This window comes from Quercus suber, unplaced genomic scaffold (assembly GCF_002906115.3).
Source record: "Quercus suber isolate HL8 unplaced genomic scaffold, Cork oak 2.0 scaffold_394, whole genome shotgun sequence".
NCBI classification, from domain to species: domain Eukaryota; kingdom Viridiplantae; phylum Streptophyta; class Magnoliopsida; order Fagales; family Fagaceae; genus Quercus; species Quercus suber.
In genome coordinates, this window is record NW_027069846.1 from 633,867 (window position 1) to 658,246 (window position 24,380).

Consider the following 24,380-nt stretch of genomic DNA (forward strand, 5'->3'; position numbering starts at 1 on the left):
GAGAAATATTGGATCCCCTTTTGCAAACCGAAACCCCATGTAACACCCCATCATCAATAGATTTTTTAAACAAAGCAGAAAGTCCCTCCACACAAATTAAGAGCAAATAAGGAGACAATGGATTTCCTTGGTGTAAACTCCTAGTAGGAGTTATGCAACCACGAGGCACTCCATTAATCTTTAACAGGGGAAATAGACAGCATTATTAAACTTTTCCATTAATCACTGAAGCCTAGATTTTTCATAATTTTCTCCAGTCATACCCATACCACTCAATCATAAACTTTCCTTATATCTAGGTTCAAAGACACTTCCCCCACCTTCCCCTCTCTTTTTTGACTAATATGATGTGTAGTTTCAAAAGCAATTAGTACATATTATCAATAATTAACCTTTCGTGCACAAAACCACTTTGTGTATAATTAATAATTGTAATAATTGGAGGCAAAATTTTCCTTAACCTATTTGGAGATGAGACTTGTCTTTGAGCTATGCATGGATTTTCAAAACTCAAAAGACCAAAGTGTAAGCCGACGTGATAGTGATATAAAATAAAGTTCACCAATTTTTAAGCCCAGAGAACAACAGCAAGAGGACCAACTCGTCAAAACTCAGATTCTAATCTTTCTAAAAAAAATGAATTTAAAAGATACTACATGCTTGCTCCTTTTTAACTTTCTAAATCACTTTTCTTTTAGTCATTTCGAAAGAGAAAATGAAGTTAGATTTGCAACTTTATTAATAGGTTGGATATGATTTGATGTGGGTGATTGGGGTTAGACGAATAGTAATTAAATTGTTACATTATTTCTTTTTCACCTAGTTGAAAAAAAAGAAAAAGAAACAGATACACCCAAGCGGGGACCATGAATAATAAAGATGGCATCTTAATTTTCTCTTTGCTACAACAATTGATGTTAAAAAACAATACTGGGTCCATCAATCCTATACTCTCTTATAAGGCCAGCTATAGTTCCTTTGTCTTCATCTTTGCACCCTAGTCACTCTCCTTTAATTAATGCATTAAGCTTGTAGTATATTATCATAGATCTTTATAATTAAAATATATATAGAATTGTGACCTAAACTACTACCAAACTAACACATTCTTCTGCATTAATTGGGTGTTCTATAATTATTGAGATGAATGGTATTAATGTTATTAGGTCAGATGTCAATCATTTTTAGCGTGTTAGATAGGATAGAATATGCTAGTCTTGATGATCTGATTAATTGGAGTTTAAGCAGATGGTTAAGATAATGACTTTCCCATTAGGTCTTCATTGTATGATGAAATATGATTGTTGAGCTGAATAATTTTGTTTCTTCTATTTTTTCACACCCAAGTGACTCTTGCAATTAATATGTGTATATGTATAATGACGATACTTACAAATTCATTTACCGAAGATGACATCCATAATACAGATGAAGATATCTCTGGACGAACAAACTAATACCCGCGTCATTGACGAAGGCAAGAAGACCATTCAATGCAGCACAATTATACCCAAAGCGGTTACATGGCCAACTGTATGAACCGTTGGAGCACATTAAGGCCACATTACACATTACCAAGAGGAGCATTAAGACTTCCATAACTACCCCAATGGCTAGAAGCTATGAAAACATATATAAAGCCCACACATCGCCAAGTATAAGGTACATTGACACAGATACACAATGATTTCTTTTTATTCTAACATATTGCATTTTGCTCAAAGATTTTCTTATACTGACTTTGGCATTGGAGGCGTTGTGGTAGGCATCACATCGGTGACCACCCTTGAGAGTACATTCATACAGGTCGGAGGTTGCTTCCATCTGATCACCTTGACTGACGAACTTACACTTCATCAATTTGGCGCCGTCTGTGAGAAAGTGACATTTTCGTGTTTGTGTTAGAAAACGTAGTTTTCACATAACTTCCATATTCAGATGGAATCTAACCTAGATTCCGCAGCCTTGGCTCAGCAAGTCCAGGCTCTCGCGGCCACTGTTGAAGAACTTACTAGGCAAAACTAGGAAATGAAGTTGCGGCTTCAACAAAAGGAGAATCGATTAAAGGGCAACCCAAAGGATGAGGGAGACAGCCACAGAAGGAGTAATCAACGCAGACCCACCACTCCTGATGAACAAAACTCAGATCTTTTGCGAGAGATGAGAAAAGAGATGAATGAGTTACGACATGCCATCAAGGAGAAAACGGACCGGAGTGTGGACAGAATGGTTAAAGCCATGGATTCGCAGTTCACTACGGCCGTCCTAGAGTGCTCAGTACCGACGAAATTTCGCCTTCCTCAAATTGTGCCATTCGACGGGCTAAAAGATCCTCAGGATCATCTTAATACCATTAAAACAACGCTGGGCCTCCAACAGCCCCCTGACGAGATACTATGTCGTTCCTTCCCCACTACTCTCAAAGGAGCTGTAAGGGAATGATTCACCAAGTTGCCAACGTCATCCATTGACAACTTTGACCAGTTGAGCAACGCCTTTTTACGGCACTTCATTGGGGGGCGACCTAAGAGGCCAGCAAACTACTTGCTTACCATTAGGCAGGGAGAGAAAGAAACCCTGAGGTCTTACGTTAAACACTTTACTCGGGAGACCCTAGAGGTGGACGAAGCTGATGATAAGGTGTAGTTGACGAATTTCAAAGCAAGATTAAAGTCCAGAGATCTCGTGGCTTCACTCGCGAAGAATCCTCCAAAAACGATGGCAGAAATGCTCCTAAAAGCAGAGAAGTACATAAACGCTGAAGACGCATTAGCAGCCATAAAGGATGCAGAGAAGCCAGGACACAGAGGGAAGAAGGATGACGAGCATAGGGGGCAGAAGAGGGAGCGGCCGGATCGCCGAACCAATGATGGGAACAGAAAGAGAGATGATAAAAGCTCCTAAACGGTAAAATTTACCCCTTTAATTATACCTGTTGACAAGATTTTAATGCAAATTAAGGACGAGCACTTCCTTAAATGGCCAAGGCCATTGAATTCATCTCCCCACATCCGTGACAAGAACAAGTACTGTCGGTTTCACAGGGATCATGGTCACTACATCGAAGATTGTCGGGACCTTAAAGAGCAAATAGAAAAGTTGATAAGGAAAGAAAGTTATGAAGGTATATGAAGAAAGGGGAGTTTAACAGATTCAAGGATGGTAACAAAAATTAGAAGGAATCCTCGTCCAAAGATGAAGATAACACCTCCTAGCCTCCCCAGGATATTATCGGGGAAATCAATACAATAGTAGGAGGACCGTTCCTAGGTGGGTCATTCAAATCCCTCAGGAAAGCGTGCCAAAGACAGGTGAACAGTGTCTACATGATACCTCTGTCCAAGTGAAGACGGACAGACCAGGATATATCTTTCAACGAAGCAGATGTCAGGGGTGTGAAGCAGCCTCACATTGATCCTTTAGTTATAATGCTGACTATAGAGGGATTCAACACTAAAAGGATCCTCGTAGACAACGGTAGCTCCACAGACATCATCTACCTCCTTGCTTTTTAGCAGCTAAAGTTAGATCCAAAGAGATTGCGCCCATTTGACTCCCCTCTTGTCAGTTTCAGTGGCGATAGAGTATATCCCAAGGGCATAGTGACGTTGATAGTAACAGTGGGGACTTACCTGAAGCAGTTAACTCGTCAGATAGACTTCTTGGTGGTAGATTGCCCTTCATCTTACAATGTGATATTAGGAGACCCATGCTCAAAAAATGGAAGGCAGCCACGTCCACCTATTGCCTGAAGGTGAAGTTCCCAACGGACAGCGGAGTCGGAGAAATAAAAGGGGATTAGGTCTTAGCTAAAGAATGCTACCAGGCCGTCTTGGTTGCCAAGGAGAACCACACATGGACGATTGGAGAGAAAGAAGAAGACAAAATGGAGGCCTTGGAAACAGTGGTACTGAACGAAGGAGAGGCAACCAAGACGACGAGGATAGGGACGAAGCTAAGTCCTGAGATGAAATCAAGGCTCGTCCAATTCTTAAAAGAGAATCAAGATGTCTTCACTTGGGACCACGAGGACATGCCAGGCATATCCTCAGAAATCATTCAACATAAGTTGAACGCGGACCCAGAAAGGAAGCCCGTCAAGCAGAAACGGAGAATCTTTGCTCTAGAGCGAGATTAGGCGGTTACAGACAAAGTTAGCAAATTGTTGACGGTAAGGTTCATTCGGGAAGTATACTATCCTGATTGGCTCGCAAATGTCATCCTAGTGAAGAAAGCAAATGGGAAGTGGAGAATGTGTGTAGACTTCATGGACCTAAACAAAGCATGCCCGAAGAATAGTTTTCCTCTGCCAATGATAGACCAGCTTATGGATTCTACCGCTGGACATAAGTTGATGACATTCATGGACGCTTTCTCAGGATACAACCAAATAAAAATGGCTGAGCAAGATCAAGAGAAGATTGCTTTCATCACAGGCCATGGGCTCTATTGTTATAAGGTAATGCCTTTTGGATTAAAGAATGCAGGGGCTACTTACCAGAGGTTAGTGAACAAAATGTTTAGCAAACAGATCGGCAGGAATATGGAAGCGTACGTGGATGACATGCTCATCAAGAGTAAGGAAGAACTCGCTCACCTGGACGACTTGAAGGAGATGTTCGTCACCCTCAAACAATACCAGATGAAGTTGAATCCTAATAAGTGTGTTTTTGGTGTAGCTTCAGGCAAATTCTTGGGATTCTTGGTGTCCCAAAGAGGAACAGAAGCAAACCCGGAGAAGGTGCAGGCCATAATCAACATGGCATCACCTAGGACCGTCAAGGAAGTCCAAAAGCTCACAGGAAGAATTGCAGCTCTTAATAGGTTCGTCTCTAGGGCGACGGATAAATGTCTCCCCTTTTTCAAGACCTTAAAGCAGGCATTCGCCTGGACAGATGAGTGCGAAGCTGCGTTTCAAGAACTCAAGCATTACCTAAGCAACCCACCCCTCTTGAGTCCTTCCAAGGAAGGAGAAAATCTATATTTATATTTGGTGGTATCAAATACAGTCATGAGTGCAACTCTGATTCGAGAAGAAGACAAGAAACAACTCCCAGTTTACTACGTCAACCAAGCTTTCCAAGGGGCTAAATCCAAGTACCCAAAAATTGAGAAGATTGCATTTGCATTAATACTTTCAAGCAAATTGAGAAGATTGCATTATACTGACTTTGGCATCAGAGGCGTTGTGGCAAGCACCATACCGGTGACCAACCTTGAGAGTACATTCATACAGGTCGGAGGTTGCTTCCATCTGATCACCTTGACTGGCGAACTTACGCTTCATCATATAACATATTTAAAGGTAATGAATTGAGAAGATGTACAACACTTAAGAAAGTTATTATTTCTCATCAAAAAAGAAAAAAAAAAGAAAAAAAAAAAGAAAAAAGAAAGTTATTTTATTTTACTTCGGTAAATTAAGAAGAAGATGAATAAAATTGACAACTTAAAACTTTAATTTGATCATTCCATAAATTAACATCTCAAATAGTCCAAAATATTTTTGCATGCCTCTTTTATGTACATACGTTCATACGTTAATTAAGTTGTAAACATCTTACATAATTTTTTTTTTGTTAAAGCCTAACGAATTTAATTATATAATATGCATTTAGTTTTTTTTTGCTATGTCATCAATAATTTTTAAATACTTTTATGATTATGTTATTTTCTTTACACATGATTAAATCCATTAGATTTTAATCTAAAACACCAATAAAAGGTTTAGTTTGTCACAAACCTAAGATTCATGAGTTTATGGTCTCCCATATAAAGGAGATGGAGGACCTTTATTTAAGGATGTCAATTTAAACCAACCTCGTTGGTTCTCATCCTTAATGAACAGGTTTTACCTACCCTGCATAGCAAATGGGGTAGAGATTGGGGCTAACATTTTCCTTGATACCCGCCCTGCACCCACCCCATTTATATTTAAACTATTAAAAGTATTTTTTTTATAGGTTTTTAATAAAATATGTATGTGTGTGTGTGTGTAAATTTATATTCAAACTTTGAATTTATGATTTTTTTAAAAAAAATTTATTATTGAATTTATATTTTTATGTTTTAAGATTTAAATTGTTTATATTTTTTACTTCTTGTATTATTTTGTTTGAATTGTTTTTGTGTTTATTACCACTTGAATTGTTGTATTGTTGTATGTTAAAACTTGTTTTTGTTTTTAATGTTTTATGAATTTTAATTTAATGAATTCAAAATAAACTTTTAATTAATTATATATTAAAAATTTTGAGTATGGCCAGAATGAGTAAATGGGGTGAGGGCGGGGAATAGGAAACCCACCCTGTTGTCATTCCTACCTCTCTTGTTGGATAGAGGGGTGGCCATTCCTCTTTCCAATTGTACTTAATGATTCTTCGTAATATATTTATTGCTTTGGTTTAAAAAATGACAAAATTAATTGGATTTAAACATGTTTTGGAGCTGGATAGAGAGATGTCCTTTCCTCCTTCCAATTGTACTCATTGATTCTTTATAATATATCTATAGCTTTGGTTTAAAAAATGGACAAAGTTTGGCTCTAAACATGTTTGAAGCCTATAACTCCAACACACCCTAATAAAATGACATATGTCTTTATTATATGTAATGCACATGACTAATTTAAATGCAAATAACCTTACCCAGCCCTAGTTAACTCACCTATATTTTTGCTGATTAAAAACAAAAAACAAAAACAAAAACAAAACACTGCTCCTCTAGTCAATACTCATGTCTTTCATCATCTAGCTCTTTTTCTCTCCATAACGACCACCAAAACATTTCCTCACCACTTCCTTCACCCCAAATGATGTTGTCTTCATTGATGGAAACAACAACAACATAAACAACTACAGCTAAAGAAGGGAAGATGATGAAAGATGGTTGGCAAAGGACAATTAAGAACAAAAATGAAGAGTTAATGGTTTTGGCAGGTAGGGAGGTCGTCGAAGAGTTTGCCAAAGGACTTGGCAGTTGTGATCAAGTTCGGGAAAGTCCCTAGTGTGGTGGTTAAAAGGTTCATAGAGTTAGAGAAGTCAATGGCATTTATGGTGGTTAATGTAGTTTGGTGAGTTTAAGGAGAGGCTTTTGGCTGATGATCTCTTCCTCAGTGAAGTGATAGTGACGTGGTGGAAGGTGAAGCGCTAGAGATTGAGTCGGTTGGCAATGGAGATGGGTGAGGATTAGGTGTGATTGAAGAGTGAGAGAAGATTGACGGAATCTTGGTGGTCCACTGGGCACAATGATGTTGAAGAGAGAGAGAGAGAGAGAGAGAGAGAGAGAGAGAGAGAGAGATTACATTTTTGAGTTTTGTTTCTATGAGAGACCGTGCCCCCGGTCCGTTTTTTAGGATTGCTAGGCCAAACCCACGTGAATGGGTGAAGTCGTGTTATTGCCTCTCAAAATGGAGGTTTGACTAGTTTATATTTTCCCTTTTAGATAAAGGGTTTTACAATGGAATCGCTACTTATTTAATTATTGGGATAAATAAGAAAACCAAAATTGAAAAATTCCTCATTTTATTAATTTTCAATTAAATTTACATTGATCATAGGAAAGTTACATGGCTTTGGTCCTAAATACAATCTAAGATAAATTACATAGTTTTGTTTCCTAGTTACAATCTAAAAATTGAAAATTACATGGATAAACATTTGATCTACTAACCCTTGATTTAAATTCGGAGGCTATGTTACAAGGTGAGAAAGTGTTAGGCACCCACCTTATCCGGTGAAACCACTCTTCCAGATTATGGTGGCCAACATTCATATCACATCATCTAATATGTTATTAATTAATTTGCATGTTGAATTTAAAGTATGTGCATGTGATAAACCCTAATTCAATTTATTAAGCATTGCATTTGGATTGAAAAATAAATTCTAGTGAATGTGTGTGGATAGTGATAACCTAGATTTAAAGATTGGAAAGAATTATGAAACAAACATGTTTTCATATTTTTTTTTTTATGTGGATTTAAGATCAAAACTAGTGTTTATGCATGAACATGTGAAGAACACATAAGAACATTTAAGAACATTCAAACATATTCAAGAGAATTTAAATAATTACTATCATGCTTTAATCCTAAATTCTTATCATGACATCACAAAAAACAAGTTAGGGAAAGGGATTATACCTTCATGCAATATCCATACGGTGGAGGAGGATACTCTTGGTAGAGGTCTTAAAGGTAGAGGAAAAGAAGAGTTAAGAGAGGAAGAATGTCTCACTCGATATCTTGAGTCTCAGGAAGATCAAGATATGACAAGACTACTCAACTTTACTAGAACTCAAGAGATGAGGAGAGAGGGGATTTTGGTGTGTTTTTGAATGAAGGAGAGGGAGAATTTATATAGTAGTGGTGGAGGAAATATGAATAGAAGAACATTTAATGAGGGTTGACAAAAAATCATGAACCTATACCTCATTTTAGCATTGGAAAAAATCTGGTGCATTAAATGGACAGATTGGTGGGAGTGAGGAACAAGACAAAATTCGGTTTTCCCGTAACTACTGTAACAGCCTATAGAGCCAATTTAGAAAAATCATATCTGACTCAATTCTGATCGGAATTGTCTCGTTCTTATGCTCAAATTGAAGCCCTAGATGTCTAGTTTCTGGAAAAATTAACCTAATTCACAGATTCAAAATATTCTAAGAGATATTGATGAAATCGTAAGCAGAGGTCATTTGTTAGAAAATGGTTTCAGCACAATTAACATTAATAGGTCCTAAATTAGCTCCCAATTAACATTAAATGGCTCTAATCACTCACATTTCAGACTTAATTGGTTCCAAATTTACTCTCATTAAAAGATAATTGCACAAATTACTCATTGAATAATTAATGTTTAACTATCTAATTAATTAGGTGTATGCAACCTCACCATAAAAATATAATCCTAACCAATCAAATTATGATACGTCATTGATCTCAAATTGATTACACTTATAATCATATATAGTAGGACTAAATTTTTGATAGTACATCTCAACCATTAAAACTTGATTTGATGATAACTTTTAATCTGGTGGTCCGATTAAGGCTTATGACCAGTCGATTTGATCGTTACAACATCAAGATTATTTTAGTGAAATGAGATTAAGGATCTAATGGCCAAAATCAAGATACATATTTTCAAGGCAAAATTACCCTTTTACCCTCCATGTGAGGTTAAATACAGGTTGCAAAATGGGGTGTCAACAGTTTTATTTTTCTTTTAATTGGCAAAAATATGGGTGAGGTTATGTATAGTTAAATTAGTCATGTGCAATGTACATGACCAGAACACATGTCAGTTTATCATGGTGTGTTAAAGCCTAGGGTGGTAGAAGACATGGGTTTGACTGGCAAAATAGTAGTGACGTGGTCGAAGGTGGAGTGTCAGAGACTAGGTCGACTGATGATGGAGACAAGCAAGGGTTTGGGGGTAACCGATGGAGTGAAAGGATTGATCAAAGCTTAGTGTTTCACTAGGCGAATGATGTTGAAGAGAGAGGGAGAAAGAGAGAGAAATTATGTTTTTGAGCTTTGTTTAATTTTATTTTTATTGGCAAAAATATAGGTGAATTAACTAGGGTTGTATGAGGCTATGTGTAGTTAAATTAGTTATGTACAATGCATATGACAAGGGACACATGTTAGTTTATTAGGGCATGTTGGAGCTTATAATTCTAAACATGTTTGAAGTCAAATTTTGTCATAAAAGAAATTGTTGAAATTAAAAGTCAAGAGTCTAAGTTAATTCTCATGGCTCACATAAACATTAATTAAGTCCAATATAACACTTGAAAATCCCAAAAAGAAAAAGGAAAATATCTAAGTAACTACTCACTGTATTTTTTTTTTTGGGAAGAAGCTACTCACCGTGTTTAAGATGCAAAACAAATTATAAACATCTTCTTAATCACTATCTAAGGTTGAACTGCTTTCATCACTAATTAGGTGTTGTATGTTTTCAATATTGACAACTCATCTCAAGATGAATGCAAATGTAGAGAAATTAATGTAGTGAACAATAAATACATAAGCAAAAACATATATCAAACATTGCCAAAATAAATGCTTTAATTTTTGGGGGGCGGACAAGTTTTAGGAGAATGGTTAATTCCATGATTTACATAGTGAAACCTGACCTTCTTTTATTACTATTTTTGTCCATTTTGATCTCTGAACTTATTCCTGTGAAAGATAAAAATGACCAAAACTATAAAATAAAAAACTCACAATAAGGGCAATTATTGAATTAAAACAATTTACCTGAAATGAAAAGAAGTATATTGGACGGGAGTTTAAGGGACCATGATGTACGTATTTATAGAAATCGAATCCTAATTGGCATGGGATTGGCTCCCCCACTTTATCCTGCATGCATTATTTCTGCACAATTATTATTATAACCAATTAACCATAGGCTAGCCAAGCATCGATTCTCCCAAAAAGAAAAAAAAAAAAAAAAACCATAGCCAAGCAAGTCATGGATCTATATAGACGGATGCGATATGAGTTTCTTGTATCACAAGGGCAACCAAATTCCATGCTTCATAATCTTACTTTCCACTCGTGTGCTTACTTTTTTTCGTGGGGTCTCTATGTTTAGAATCTCTATGAACCTTTCTTTGTCATTGATTGAAAGCTTTTATCTTGTGTAATAAACGTAAAAGTTATTTTATTTTATTTTTTTGGTTGTAACTGAGTTTGGTTTCAAAGAGGAGAGAATTTCAATTTAATGATCTTTATTGATTAGAATCTCTTTTGGGCTCTTTTTTGTGTGCTAAATAACTTAAAGAAAGAAAAAGGTGGAGAGAACTTTGTGTGTGTTAAATGATGGTGATTGAAGTTATTGCCTTACGAATGCTAGATTATATAAGGCCTCTCAAGTCTCAAGTACTTTTACTATGGGTTAAAATGATGACGCAAACCCAAACCCAACATAGGGAAAAGGGTCGGAACCTGGAAATGTTTTCCTTCAATCTCAAACTGATGGACTTTTTAGTTTTTACCATGGCCATGCATGGGGTTCTTTCTCTCTTTTGGGGCTTCTTTTTTTCTCCTCGATTATTGATGTCTACCTTATAACTATTATCGGTTAAAAATGATGACACAAAGAGTTGTATACTTTCTAATGGTTGAAGTCTCAAAAGTTATGTCGGTTAAACGCTTTTACCATAAAGCCCCTTTTTTATATATAAAATATGGTGTCATTTAAGTGTATACGTTAACAATTACCCAAAAAAAAGAAAAGAAAAGAAAAAAAAAAGAAAAAAAAAAGAAGAAGAAGAAGCCAAGGAAAAGAAAGAGAGAAAGATCCACTCAAAGATAATTGGTCCCACATTTGAACCCTTAATTTATATTAGATATCAAAATCATTGCTTTATTTTCTTATCATACATGCATGCACTGATATGGTACACTTACTAAGTTTCTATACATACATGCACTGATATGGTATGACTTGACAGTAAAAATAGTTGGTTACCAAATTACACAATATGTCAATATGTAATAGTTTAGCAAAAAAAAAATGGCAATATGTAATAGGACGAGAGCTTGATCTTTGCTCAAAATAAAATTGAAAAGAATCAATGATTCTTTGATTGCTTTTATAAAAAAACATAGGAGTTACACAATGAGATACCATATGTACTTAAAATGTACTTAAAATTTTCTTAAAAATAAAATATATCTTGTCAATAAGAAGGTAACTTTTTAAATAGAGGTAGAATTTCTATATATTAGTGCTGCTTTTGACAAAATAAGGTTGTAACAAAAATTCACAACATCCTCTAATTTGCTTACCATCTCAAATGCTTACCATCTCAAACTTGGCTCACTACAACCAATAATTTTTTTTTTCAAAAGTTATAATTAATGTGTAGGGTGGTAAGAAAATAAGGTGTTGTTGTAAAATTATTTTGAATTATACTTCAACAAAACTACAAAGGAAAAGGTTTGGATTAAAGATTGTCCCCACTCTTTAATATATATCATTATTTGTAGGTAAGGGTAAGGAATTCAAAATGAATTTTTTTTTAAAAATGTCAGATATTGATTATATTCCCTAGATAATAAGTTGATATATCATATGTTAATGTCCATCCGCAATGTTTGTCTTTGTATGCGAATTGGCAATTGGCTTAACATTACAGCATAGAGGTGCCAAGTCCTTATCTAATATCTACTAGCAAACAAGCAGTAGTCGTTGAAAATGATATGCATGATTAGAAGGTTGGCTATAGCAATTAAAAAGGAAAAGGCATAACTGCCATTCCAGAGCATCAAAACAATTATTGGTGTGTTTTTTTCTTTTGGTAAAAGATTGTGCTTGATTTTAAACATGCAAATGCAATGTTGTCAGTGTCACAAAAACAAAAAGTAATACCATTACAAAATTATCAATGTCATTATCAAAAATATATTTACAGGAAATATTTAATATGCAACTTTAACATAGCTTCTTTCAGAAACATATATTAGAATAACAACCGAGATGGTCCTCATGTCTTGAACTTTTGATATTACCATATTCCACAAATTCTCTAACATTATGTTTGGATGAAGTGGAAAGGGAAAGAGAGGGAAGTATTAGGAAATGAGATAGTGGTTTAGTTCATTTTGTTTAGATATTTTCTAAAAAAAAATGGGAAAAGAATTTGAGCAGATTTACATCCCTGCAAACTTCTCTCTTTTTCTTTTTCTTTTTTTAAATTCTTCAAATGGGGCAGTTTTGAAGGAAAAGTTGGAGGATTTCATTTATATTCAAAAATTTTAAAATATTAAATTTTCCTTATGATATTATATATAATTTTTTAAATTAAAAAAAGAGGGATATAATTATAATTTATATGATATCTTATTTTCTTCCTGTTTCATTTTAATTTCTAAATTGTCATCTAATGATTTTATTAAATAAAATAAATTTTCAAAACAACCAAACAAAAAGTAAGAGAAGAGAAGGATATATGTTCGTCTCTCCATTTAATTTTTAAAATATTCAAACAAGTTTCTTTTCTCTATTCTTTTTTTACCATGTTTGTTTAAAAAAATTCATCTGATTTTATAACTATGAGCTTTGTCTTTAACCTTTTCATCCATTAAAAAAGAAAAAAAAAAGTGGGGTGGGGGGGGGGGGGAAGAAAAGTGCAAAGAATAATCAAAGTAAAGAATCTGAATCTGTAATAATAATAAAACTATAAAAAGGAGAATTTACATATTTAATAAGGAGGAGAATTTTGTCCCAAAAGAGAAAAAAGAGATTTTATATATTTAATATTTAATAAAGAGGGTAGTGGGTGTAGTGCAATACAAGTATACCAACAATGTAGAGGTTAAGAAATTTTTGGTTTCTTGGTCTCTTTAAAAGAAAGGGAAAAGAGTTTAAGCAAATTTAGATGGAAAAGTATCCCTTCAAAATCCTCATTTTTAATTCCTCAATGGGGGTAGTTTGGAAGGAAAAGTTGGAGGAGTTTCAATTATATTAATTTTTTTTAAATATCAAATTTTCCTTTTGATATTAATTTATATATAATTTTTTTTTAAATTAAAAAGGAGGAATATAATTAACAATTTATATGATATCTTATTTCCTTCTTTTTCATTTTAATTTCTAAATTATCCTCTAATACTTTTATTAATATATATATATATATATTCAAAACATCCAAACAGTAAGAAAAGAGAAGGATATGTGCTCTTCTCTCTCTCTTTATTTAATTTTTAAAATATTTAAATAAATTTCTTCTCCCCTTTCTCTTTTTACCATCTAATCATCTATCCTTCATTCGGTTTAAAAAATTCATCTGATTTTTTAACAGTCAGGAGGTTAATGTCTTTAACCTTTTCATCCATTAAAAAAGAAAAAAAGAAAAGTGCAAAGAATAATCAAAGTAAAGAATCTGAATCTGAAATAATAAATAAAACTATAAATGAGGAGAATTTACACATATATTTAATAAAGAGAAGAATTTTGTGCCAAAAGAGAAAAAAGAAAAAAGAAAAAGAAAAAGGGAGAATTTATATATATATTTTTAGAAAAATGGTAACTGAGTGCAGTACAATTCAAGTATACCAGTGATACCAACATCAATGACAACAACAGGAGAAGTTGTAAGTAAAACCAAACTTCAACATCACGCAGCTACACCCACTTACTGTGGAGTGGAGTGGAGTCTCATCGTTTTGGTCATAATACAAAAAAATAATACTTCACTCGCCAACAGTTACACAGTGTATCAAACATCACAAATGATTGGTCCGCATCATCCACGCGCAATGGAAACAAAGTTGGAAATACTTCTTATCATCCTCTTCACCCTTTTAGTTTACTGTGCTCTTTTCTTTTTTTTTTTTTCTTTTTTTTTTGCTTTCTACTCTGTACCTACACTGTATACATTATAGAATATAGAAATAAAGAAAGAAAATAAAGAAATCATTGGATAATGTGCACATTACACAGATCCATTTTCTCTCTTCTTTCAACTCTTTTTAACATTTCAACCTCAAAACAAAAAACAAAAACAAAAACAAAAACCCATTATCCTATTTTTTTTTTAGCTTTATGAATATATTATATAAGTACTATTCTATATACATATAATAGAAATAATAGCAATGATAATGGTTTTCTAACCACTAAGAATCTTTTCTTATAACTCCAAAAAAGAAAAAAAGAAAAGTCTTTCTCTTTCTCTCATTTCCGCTCCGTTTTGTTCTTTCAGTCACAGATCCCATTTTGCTTCTTCAAAAAAAGGGTGGGAGCTTGGTGTTGAAATGAAGAGAGAATTTATTCAGAGAGTGTTTCAGATCTGAGGGAAGTAGCAAAGGTTGTTTGGAGCAATGGAGACAAGAAATGTGTGCTGCTGGTTTCTTGGTCTCTCTTTGACTTCCCTATAATTAAAACGACAACCCCATATCTATACTTTACTTTCTTTCTTTGTTTTTTTTTTTTTAAGGCTAGCTTTGCTTTCTCTTTGAGGTTTCTGGGAAGCTGTGGTGGTGGTGGTGGTTGTTGTTGAGAGTTTCTTGCATTTGTCGGTGTTGTTTACTTTAAAGGGTCACTCAAAAAAGCAAAGAGCTTTCTGGTTTTTCTTTCTTTCTTTCATTTTCTAGTTGGAGAGAGAGAGAGAGAGAGAGAGAGAGAGAGAGTGAGTGAAAAAATGCTGGCGATTGGGAGCCCTACCATCAGTGTTCGTACAAGCACTAGTTGCAATGCTTTGCTCAGAGAGCTTCAGGTCCTCTTTTCTCTTCTTTTCTCATTTCTCTCTTTCTTTTGTTCTTGTTGGGTTTTATCATAATGATTTAAAGGTTCTAACTTTGTGTTTTATTAGTTTCTGGTTGTTCTGAAAGGCTGGTTTTTTTGGGTTGATAAAGAAGAGTTGTGTGTTTCTTCTTCTTCTTCTTCTTGTTGCAAATACACTTTGCAATGATGGGGTTTGCTTTGTTGCTGTGTTTAAAAAGAAAGCTTTATTTTTTGAGTGTCTCATAATGGGTCTAGACTCTAGTGGAGCTGTGAGCTAGGTTCCCTGTGCCTTATTTTACTGCTTGTAAGGGAAAGAGGGCTTTTGCTTCTACTTTTGAATTAAAGGCTTTGGTGGGTGTGTAATTATTGTTGACAAAAATTGATTATATGGGGTTTTATGTAACAGTTATTTAATGCTTTTAAGTGGGTTTGGTATTCAACAGAGCTTCTCCATTTTCTTGAATTCTACAAAAAATTTCATTGTAAAATCATGTGAATTTTGATGGATTTCTACCTTTTTAACAATTTGACTGTTTTATTATTTCCGTTTTGATGAGCTTTGTGGAATGGTGCATAAATGGAATTTCTTTTCTGGGTTTTACAAATTACTTCTGTTACAAATTTCCTGTTTCCACGTATAATTTTTTATGCTCTTCCTTATTTTCTCTTCTTTCTTTATTTATATTTTAAGAACAGTTTTCCTTTACCACTTTTACTTTCTTTCAACTTTGATTAAAAATTTAAAGTAATTAGGGAGGTAGAATAGGCATTGAGGTTTTGAGTGAGTTGAATAAAATTGTAATTCCAGTTCACCTTAATTTCAACAAATATATTTTTTTCCCTGTCCCAGCTTTTCTTCTGTTCAAGTTTTGAGTAAATTTTGATTGAGTTAATTTGAAAGGGAGTAGATGATTATTTAAAATTTTCGTTAAGATTGATTGGTTTCTTGTCAATTTTAGTTTCATTTGAATGAGAAGGAAAAGTGTCCACATATCAAAATTACTTAATTGATTTTGCTATTGTTATGAGAGCAGCAAATATGGAATGACATCGGTGAGAGTGAAGCAGACAAAGATCGCATGCTGTTGGAATTGGAGAGGGAATGCTTAGAAGTCTACCGGAGAAAGGTTGATGAGGCCGCCAATGCCAAGGCACGCCTGCATCAGTCTGTTGCAGCCAAAGAAGCTGAACTTGCCACTCTCATGGCTGCTCTTGGGGAACTAAATCTTAACTCACCGGTATGATTATCATGTTTCTTTCATGCATTATCCTGGATATATATATATTTTTTTTTCTTTTCTGTTTGCAATAGCCTGCCCTTTTTCGGCTCTGAAAGTATAAATAAATCAGAGTCAATACGTTTTAGCTTAAATGATGCATCTTTCCTTTGTTCAAGGTGGATGGTCAGGTAGTTGGTTCAAGACCTACCACGTGTGTAAACTTACAAGATACTAGACATGTTAAGTTCTGAATATTTTATACCTCTTTTCAACTTGTATCGTTTCAGTGTTCTTACTGATAAGTGAGGTCCTGATCCCCTTGTTTAGGGTATCTCTGGTGCTGCCAGACTGTTTGTCTTGTGATCATAATGCTCTTAATGAGGTTTTCAAATCGTAATAGTGATAAAGATATGTAATTGTGTCATTTTTTTATTGAATATGCATTACTTTCCTTATATGTCTGTTGACTACTTGACTATCAGATTTCTAAATTTCAAGGACCGTATGTATCAATTTTACAACATTTAGTTAACCTTTTTTCTATTTTCAAAATTTATGAAAGTATTAGTGATGGCATTCAGAATTTGGGCAACACGGTTGAGTCTAATTTAAAAGCTTTTTTGGTATATGTGTGACACATACATGCAGCAGGAATAATCAATGAGCTGTTGGTGTAGTGAGGGTAGTAGTAAATAGGTTTAAATCTTTTGGCTCAAATTTATCCCAATTTTTATGAGAAAGCAACCCCATTTTTCACCTTGTGTTGTGTAGCACTTGCTACATTTCACAAGTCTTTTCTGAGGGTGATAAAAATTATTATTATATTTATTTTATTTGTGTGAAATTCTGTAAAATCACTTATATGAATAACATCACATGATTCACATTTTTTGTTAAATTGTTAACGACCAATGTTGTGAGTGATCTTAAGTTAATTGCGCATGCATCACTAGCTCATACATAAAGAAAGAATGCCAAGAGCCTTGTAGCTTAATGCATTGCCTGATTTTCCTTCGGGGAGAAGCTGGGTTCAAATTTCCCCACCCCCACTTGTGAGGGTGATGCAAGAAACCAGGCTCAAAAAGTGATATTTGGCGATTTGGTCATTGAATGGCATGTAAAGGGTATTGACCTGATATGCACTACTGTAGTTTTTCTTTGTTATTCACCATCACTCAGTTCTGTTTCAGAAACATTACCTTTTAATTCCTTTTACTCCCAATTATTCATGCTGTTAAATGGAGCTTAAATTTTATGTGTCACAACCCATGCCTCAAGATGTTTGGTAATGAAATGAGTTACTGCCACTAGGTTAACTTAATGCATTGATTTATACTGGTTGGTTAATAGCCATGCTCCATGTCCCAGAAAGTTGAAGGCAACTGCATAACTGAAACAACTGCAAATGACTAATTAAATTGTTGATTATGGATTGACCTTTGTTCAACAATATTATCTAAAGCAGTTGACAGCAAGGCGAAAAGCTCAGAAGTTGTTTACCGAGTGCTTATGTTTTTACTTCCGCACTTAAAAGAACCAACAAAAAAAAGAAAAAAAAAAATAAAGCCCAAAATGTTCAAAACTAAAATTGCATTTTTCCAATGGGATGATGTCATTTTGTGTACAATTACCAATGCAAATCGTATATTGTGTAACTTTCCAAAAATTGGTCTATGATATATCCCTGGCGTATATAGCTTGCAACTTGTTCTGTGCCTTCGATGAATCTTTTGCTTGTATATGTTTTGTGTAGATTGCAGGGTTGCAAATGACATTACTTATGGCTATTGCTCTTATATTGTGAAAGTTGTGTTATTTTGTATGTCAAGAATATGTATGTTTGTCATCATAAAATAAGTTGCATGCAAAGCTCTGCTCTCTAAGAAATAAATCCATTTTTCTGAATGTTCACTTACTAGTTTAATTATTTGTCCATATTTCTTGCAAAATTTTGGCGCACATTGGAATTACTCATCATGGATTGTCATCAACAAATTTGACTGTACAAAATACGCCTTAATATTATGCACTTGCTGATCTGAATCTCACGGTTAATATACAGATTCAGACAGAGAAGAGATCAGCATCATTGAAGGATAAACTTGCTTCTGTCACACCACTGGTGGATGATCTGAAAATGAAGAAAGAGGAACGAATGAAGCAATTTGCAGATATAAATGCACAAATTGAAAAGATCAGTGGAGAAATTTCTGGATACAGCCATGTCAACAATGCCATGATTGGTTCATTAACACTGGATGAACTGGACTTGTCGTTAAGAAAGCTCACTGAATATCAAACACATCTTCGCACTCTTCAAAAGGAGAAGGTATCCATGTAATGATATGAAATGGACATTGAAATTCTTTCTGGCTGCTTGCATGGTGATATGTTACAACTTCTCATGAACCATCTTAATTAATTTATCAAATTCAGTGTTTAATTAGATATTACTGGGTGGAATTTAGAGAAGTTTAAATTTGCTGTATTACCTCATGACTCATGCATGGCATAGACTCATAAATGGATTTGCTTCTTAGATGAGAATTTTTCAAGATAATAAAGAAACTTTTGTACATGTTTAATTTTTTCATGTTTTGGGCTGATGCAAATAAACTTTTCCTTCCTTTCAATCACAATTTGAAAATTTGTGAACATACTTATTGCCTTTTGCAGTCTGATCGGCTTCATAAGGTTTTGGAATATGTGAATGAGGTGCATTCTCTTTGTGGTGTGCTTGGCTTGGATTTTGGGCAGACTGTGAGTGATGTGCATCCAAGCTTGCAAGGGACAAGCATGGAACAGTCAACAAATATCAGCAATAGCACATTGGAAGGTCTGGAACAGGCCATTGTCAAGTTGAAACTAGAAAAAAAAGCTCGAATCATGAAGGTAATTTGGACAACCACATTATTGTCTATTAAATTTGTCTTTGTTATTTAAATTAAAAAAACCTCCTCCGGGATGCAGGTGAAAGATATTGTGGCATCACTGTTTGAACTTTGGAATTTGATGGACTCACCGAAGGAAGAGAAGAATTGTTTTTCAAGGATTACTTCCATTCTTAAATTCTCAGAGACTGAAATGACAGAGCCTGGTGTTCTTTCAACAGAGATAATTGAACAGGTCTTAAGAGCAACCTTAAATTTATTTTCTTTCTTTAATTTGTTAATTCTTGAAATATGGGTCCTCAACTACTAGTTACCTCATTGTCTCTTGTAGGCATCAGCAGAAGTGGAGAGGCTCACTAAATTGAAGGCAAGCAGAATGAAGGAACTTGTTATGAAGAAGAGGTCAGAATTGGAGGAAATATGTAGAATGACTCATATAGAACCTGATACAAGTACAGCTGCTGAGAAATCCAGTGCACTGATAGATTCTGGTAATTTATTTTGTTTCCGAGAAGTATCTCATGCATTGGATATATGAACCCTACCTCTCATTGTGTGGGTCCCACATGGCTGTGGGGCCCACATACTGAGAGTTAGGGTGCATATAGCCGATATGCACCCTATAATGCTAGTCATGCAGCCCACATACTTAGAGTTAGGGTGCATATAGCCGATATGCACCCTATAATGCTAGTCATGCATACTTACATAAATATACACATTCTCTTAATTTTTTTTTTTTGGCAAGCAATAGTACTATGTGAACCTTGCTTTCTTTGTTCAGGTCTTGTGGATCCTTCTGAACTTCTGGCGAATATTGAAGCAGAGATAGTCAAAGCAAAAGAGGAAGCTGTGAGCCGAAAAGAAATAATGGATAGGATAGATCGATGGCTTTCTGCCTGTGAAGAGGAAAATTGGCTTGAGGACTATAATCAAGTAAGCTGCAAACTTTGTTGTTGTAGTGTTTCATTGTGCTGATAGCACAAGGGGCTAAGATTAGATTTTGGTTGATTTCTTTCTCTTCCTCATCATTTTTGTCTTATTCTTCTTCATATTACACGGATCCTTTTCATTTTTATTTTATTTTTTTGGGTTCAATTTAGATTCTTAAGTTTATATCTGACCCAAATGGGCACTAATTTGATCTGCAAGCAATAGTTACCATTGGAATATCTTGGAAGGATAACTCTTCATGTAGAACATTCTGTTGAATTACAGGATGATAACCGATACAATGCAGGGAGGGGTGCTCACATTAATCTTAAACGTGCAGAAAGAGCTCGAGTGACTATAAGCAAAATTCCAGGTATTGCTTTCTTATTGATACTACCCTTTCCTGTGGTTGCACTGTATTTTGGAGCTAACCAGGTACTTTTTCCAGCAATTGTTGACAATCTGATAAACAAAACACTAGCCTGGGAATATGAAAAGAAGAAGCTATTTCTCTATGATGGGGTGAGCTCCTTAAGCAATATGAGCTTTCTTAGATGTGCTTTCTTTGTAGCTTTATTCTCTAAATTTTTAATTATTTGCAGGCACGGTTGGTATTGATATTGGAGGAGTACAAAATAACCAGACAACAGAAAGAAGAGGAGAAGAAGAAATTCAGGGTAATTCAGCTTGCATTTATTCATATGCATCATTGTGAAATCTGTTGTGTTTCATAAATTCCCAGTCAAGTTAATTGCAAGTATTTAGATGATGTGTATCATGTCCTTTTAATTGGAATATAGATGCCATTTGTAATGATATAAATGAACTAGATTTTTGTTAATGATTTGAGATGGCTTAATTCTATTTATTGAATTATTGCATGTTTCGATATGGTCCTGTATTAAGTCTTTGCAAACTCTTGTAGATGATATAGTAGACCTCTTGATTTTTGCATTTTAGGACCAAAAGAAGCTTCAAGATCTGCTTCTTACTGAGAAGGAAGCCATGTATGGGTCAAAACCTAGTCCAAGAAAAAGTAACAGCTTTAGGAAGCCAAATGGCTATCGTGCAAATGGAAATGGATCCATGCCTCCCACACCTCGTCGTAACTCAGTTGGCAGTGCAACTCCGGAGCTCCTTACCCCTAGATCCTACTCTGGGCGCCAAAATGGATATTTCAAAGAAACGAGAAGGTTGTCTACCACTCCGCTGAACTTTGTGGCAATATCAAAAGAAGACACAATGTCGGCGTATGCATCCATTTGTGGCTCTGAGTCTGGGTCCCCTCGGTTGAATTGAAAAACTGGAAATTGGTATGTTACCATGTTTTGCCTATTCTTGACCTTGTGCTGTTTTGTTGCTGTGCTTTTCATCTGTTGCAGTGGAACCTAGTATCAAATAAGCAAATATCATACGATGAGACACATGTACAAAACACACAAGCATGCAATGAAACTTCATTTTAGTGGTGTTCAAAATATAAAATCTGGGTTTAACCAAATAAACACCACTATGATTATTGGGATTTGATATTTGATAATATATTTGTGCAGGACAGGCTACCTTCTACATGTTTGACGACTGTACACTCAGTTAGAGCCAGCGGATATCTTGTGAATAGGAAAGGAATTGTATACTAGTGTATGCTTGTGATTTGTTAGAAGTTCTTGGCTATAGTAACTGACAATTGAGGATTTGAGTTTGGATGTCATCTGCTTGGAAGAACATTGGCTTCAGAAACGAGTGGTGACACCGTTAGATAGTTGTTTGGGAATTTAATTTGTTAACTTGGAAGTCATATTGACCAAAAATAGGGAGCACTGATGTGGGAGTTGTTATAGTAGCTGCACTGACCTACATGTATTTTGTGGATTTTGCTTGTGTTTTGCTTATTCGTGTATATATATGTATTTCAGTGTGATGTTTACCATTTTATGTAGGAACCTTGATTCCTTTTCTTTGGAGATTGCGTCTTTTAGAAATTTCTGTGATGAAGTGGGTGTCTGCCATCTGTACTATTTATTTTGTTTACCTTCCGCTGTAGAATTTACCATACAGCTGGTTGCCTCAATTCAATGGTTGGAAATTGTTTTGTATGAAGAGTAATCAATTTCTAGAAAGAAAAATTGAGATGAACCAAAACGTGCGTTGGTTGTTGGGCATGCAGTGGGGTGAGGTGATTGTCGTTAGGTGTGTGGAGGGCCAATTTGATCGTGGGGTGGTTGAATTGGGTATGTGTAGTATGGGCTGAGTTGGCTGTGAAATGGTTGATCTTAACCTATTAGTGGCCGATCTTGGATGTGAGTGGCTGATCTATTGGCAGAGAGGCCTGCATTTGATACTTACTAAACACGCTTATAATTTGATGTGTGATAGTTACAAAAAGGGGGCAGTATTTGAACCCTGAATGCCTATGTTAAAAACATCAAGAGGTGCTAGTTACAAGGTTCTTGGCTTGGCTAGGTAAAATTGGAAGCTAAGTTGGGGGAAAAAAAAAAAAAAACCCAATATTTGGATAATTTGATAACTACAAAAGGGGAGTAGTATTTGAATCTTGAATGCCTTTGTTAAAAACACAAAGAGTTGCTAGTTACAAGGCTCTTGGCTTGTCTAGGCAAATTTAAATAATGTAGTTTCAACTATAATTTATTTATTAATTATTAACAGATATTTGTAAAGAGATAAAAAAAAAAAATTATTCGTAGTGTTTAGCATATATGGGAAATGAATAATTTAACCAAGTAGCTCATTAACAAACTCGAGCTTGTTTGTCAAGAAAATGAACTAAAGCTCTAATATCTAATCATATTTGACATTGAGCTCAAGCTTAACTTCTATTTAAATAAAAATCAAATGAAAAATTCCGATTTTTTAAATACATAGCTTAACTCATTTATCCCGAAGTAAGAACTAGATGAATTTATAGTTTTTGTTTCATCTGGATGTGTATTGTATTTTATATTTACTTATAATTTATATATATATATATATATACACAAAGTAGATTGGCAAATTAAAAAAAAAAAAGGAAAAAGAAAAAAAAAGACAGAAAAAAGTCCAAATATAGGTAAATTGTCAAATGAGTTGAATTGGGTCAAGTTAAAGAGTTTTGAGTCAGACCAAGGTTGGGTCAAAATGAAAAACATGTTGTCCTAAATGAGTTGCAAGCATGTTGGGTCGATCGGGTTATGGGCTAGGTTGTCGAGTTAATTGGGTTATGTTCAACTGGTATTTTTTCATATAAAAGAAAAAAATTAATTATTATAAAAAAAAATTGTCTTTGTCTTCATTTCAATACAAATAAGAGAATAAATAACAAAATACAAAATACAAAAAAGTGTAAAATAATAGATAAATTCTCAAGTTTACACAATCTAAAGTTCATTAATAATATCATCACCATAAAAAAAAAAAAAAAAAAAATCTAAATGTAGTAGACCATTGCAAGTTATAAACATTCTTAGGTGTATATGTTCCTGTTGCATGTAAAATAATAATAAACTTGAATTAGCAAGAAAAGATAACTAAGAAAAATTTTAAGAATAATAAATAACGTATTAAGTAAAGAAAAATAAGTAAATATTTAACATGAATTGTACCATAATTTACTCAACGTTAGTAGTAAATCTAGCATTAAAATATTCATACTTGAGAAATGCATCTCAAGTAAGAAATTAATTTTGTTAGTATTTTCATCAACAATAATTTTAATATAACTTAAGTATACAATGAAAGTGAGTCAATAAAGAATTATAATTTTATACATGTGACAATTTTATGTAAATGAATTAAATTACCTTTAAATCCATATAACCAACTTCAGGTGCATAATGAAACTTTCATATTCTCAGTCAAAAGACAAGATTAATATACAGAGTAGGAATTTTACTCCCATGCTAAAAGTTGATTCAATAGTAACAGTGGCTACAAGAATACTCAATAGATCATGTGCCATAGAGAGCTCAAACAACTTATTTTAATTCTTTTTCCACCAAGAGAATACATCCGACTTTGTTTCATATTACCTTCCCCCCCCCCCCCCCCCAAAAAAAAAAAAAAAAACAAGTCTTTTTTAATAAGTTTCCTTCTTT

The 24,380-nt window shown here is 34.3% G+C and overlaps 1 protein-coding gene across 2 annotated transcripts; it reads left to right on the forward strand.

The window, feature by feature from the left end:
* The first annotated feature begins 14,617 nt into the window (after positions 1-14,617).
* On the forward strand, positions 14,618-22,280 carry LOC112013828 (65-kDa microtubule-associated protein 6). Of its 2 annotated transcripts, none has more exons than XM_024046210.2 (12): positions 14,618-15,237; positions 16,280-16,483; positions 18,528-18,794; positions 19,142-19,357; positions 19,436-19,591; positions 19,688-19,847; positions 20,141-20,292; positions 20,575-20,662; positions 20,738-20,811; positions 20,892-20,966; positions 21,250-21,602; positions 21,843-22,280. In XM_024046210.2, exons 1-11 carry the CDS (start codon positions 15,163-15,165, stop codon positions 21,586-21,588), a joined length of 1,806 nt encoding a protein of 601 aa, XP_023901978.2. In that variant the 5' UTR covers positions 14,618-15,162; the 3' UTR covers positions 21,589-21,602; positions 21,843-22,280. The 2 variants fall into 2 exon arrangements, with proteins under 2 accessions (XP_023901978.2, XP_065617129.1); XM_065761057.1 differs by having other exon boundaries at positions 21,848-22,280.
* Positions 22,281-24,380: the final 2,100 nt, after the last annotated feature.

Coding starts and splice junctions, on each gene's coding strand:
- LOC112013828 (XM_024046210.2), top strand. CDS start 15,163: ATGCTGGCGATTGGGAGCCCTACCATCAGTGTTCGTACAAGCACTAGT. Junction 18,795..19,141: donor GCACTCTTCAAAAGGAGAAG/GTATCCATGTAA, acceptor TGCCTTTTGCAG/TCTGATCGGCTTCATAAGGT. Junction 20,293..20,574: donor GGCTTGAGGACTATAATCAA/GTAAGCTGCAAA, acceptor GTTGAATTACAG/GATGATAACCGATACAATGC.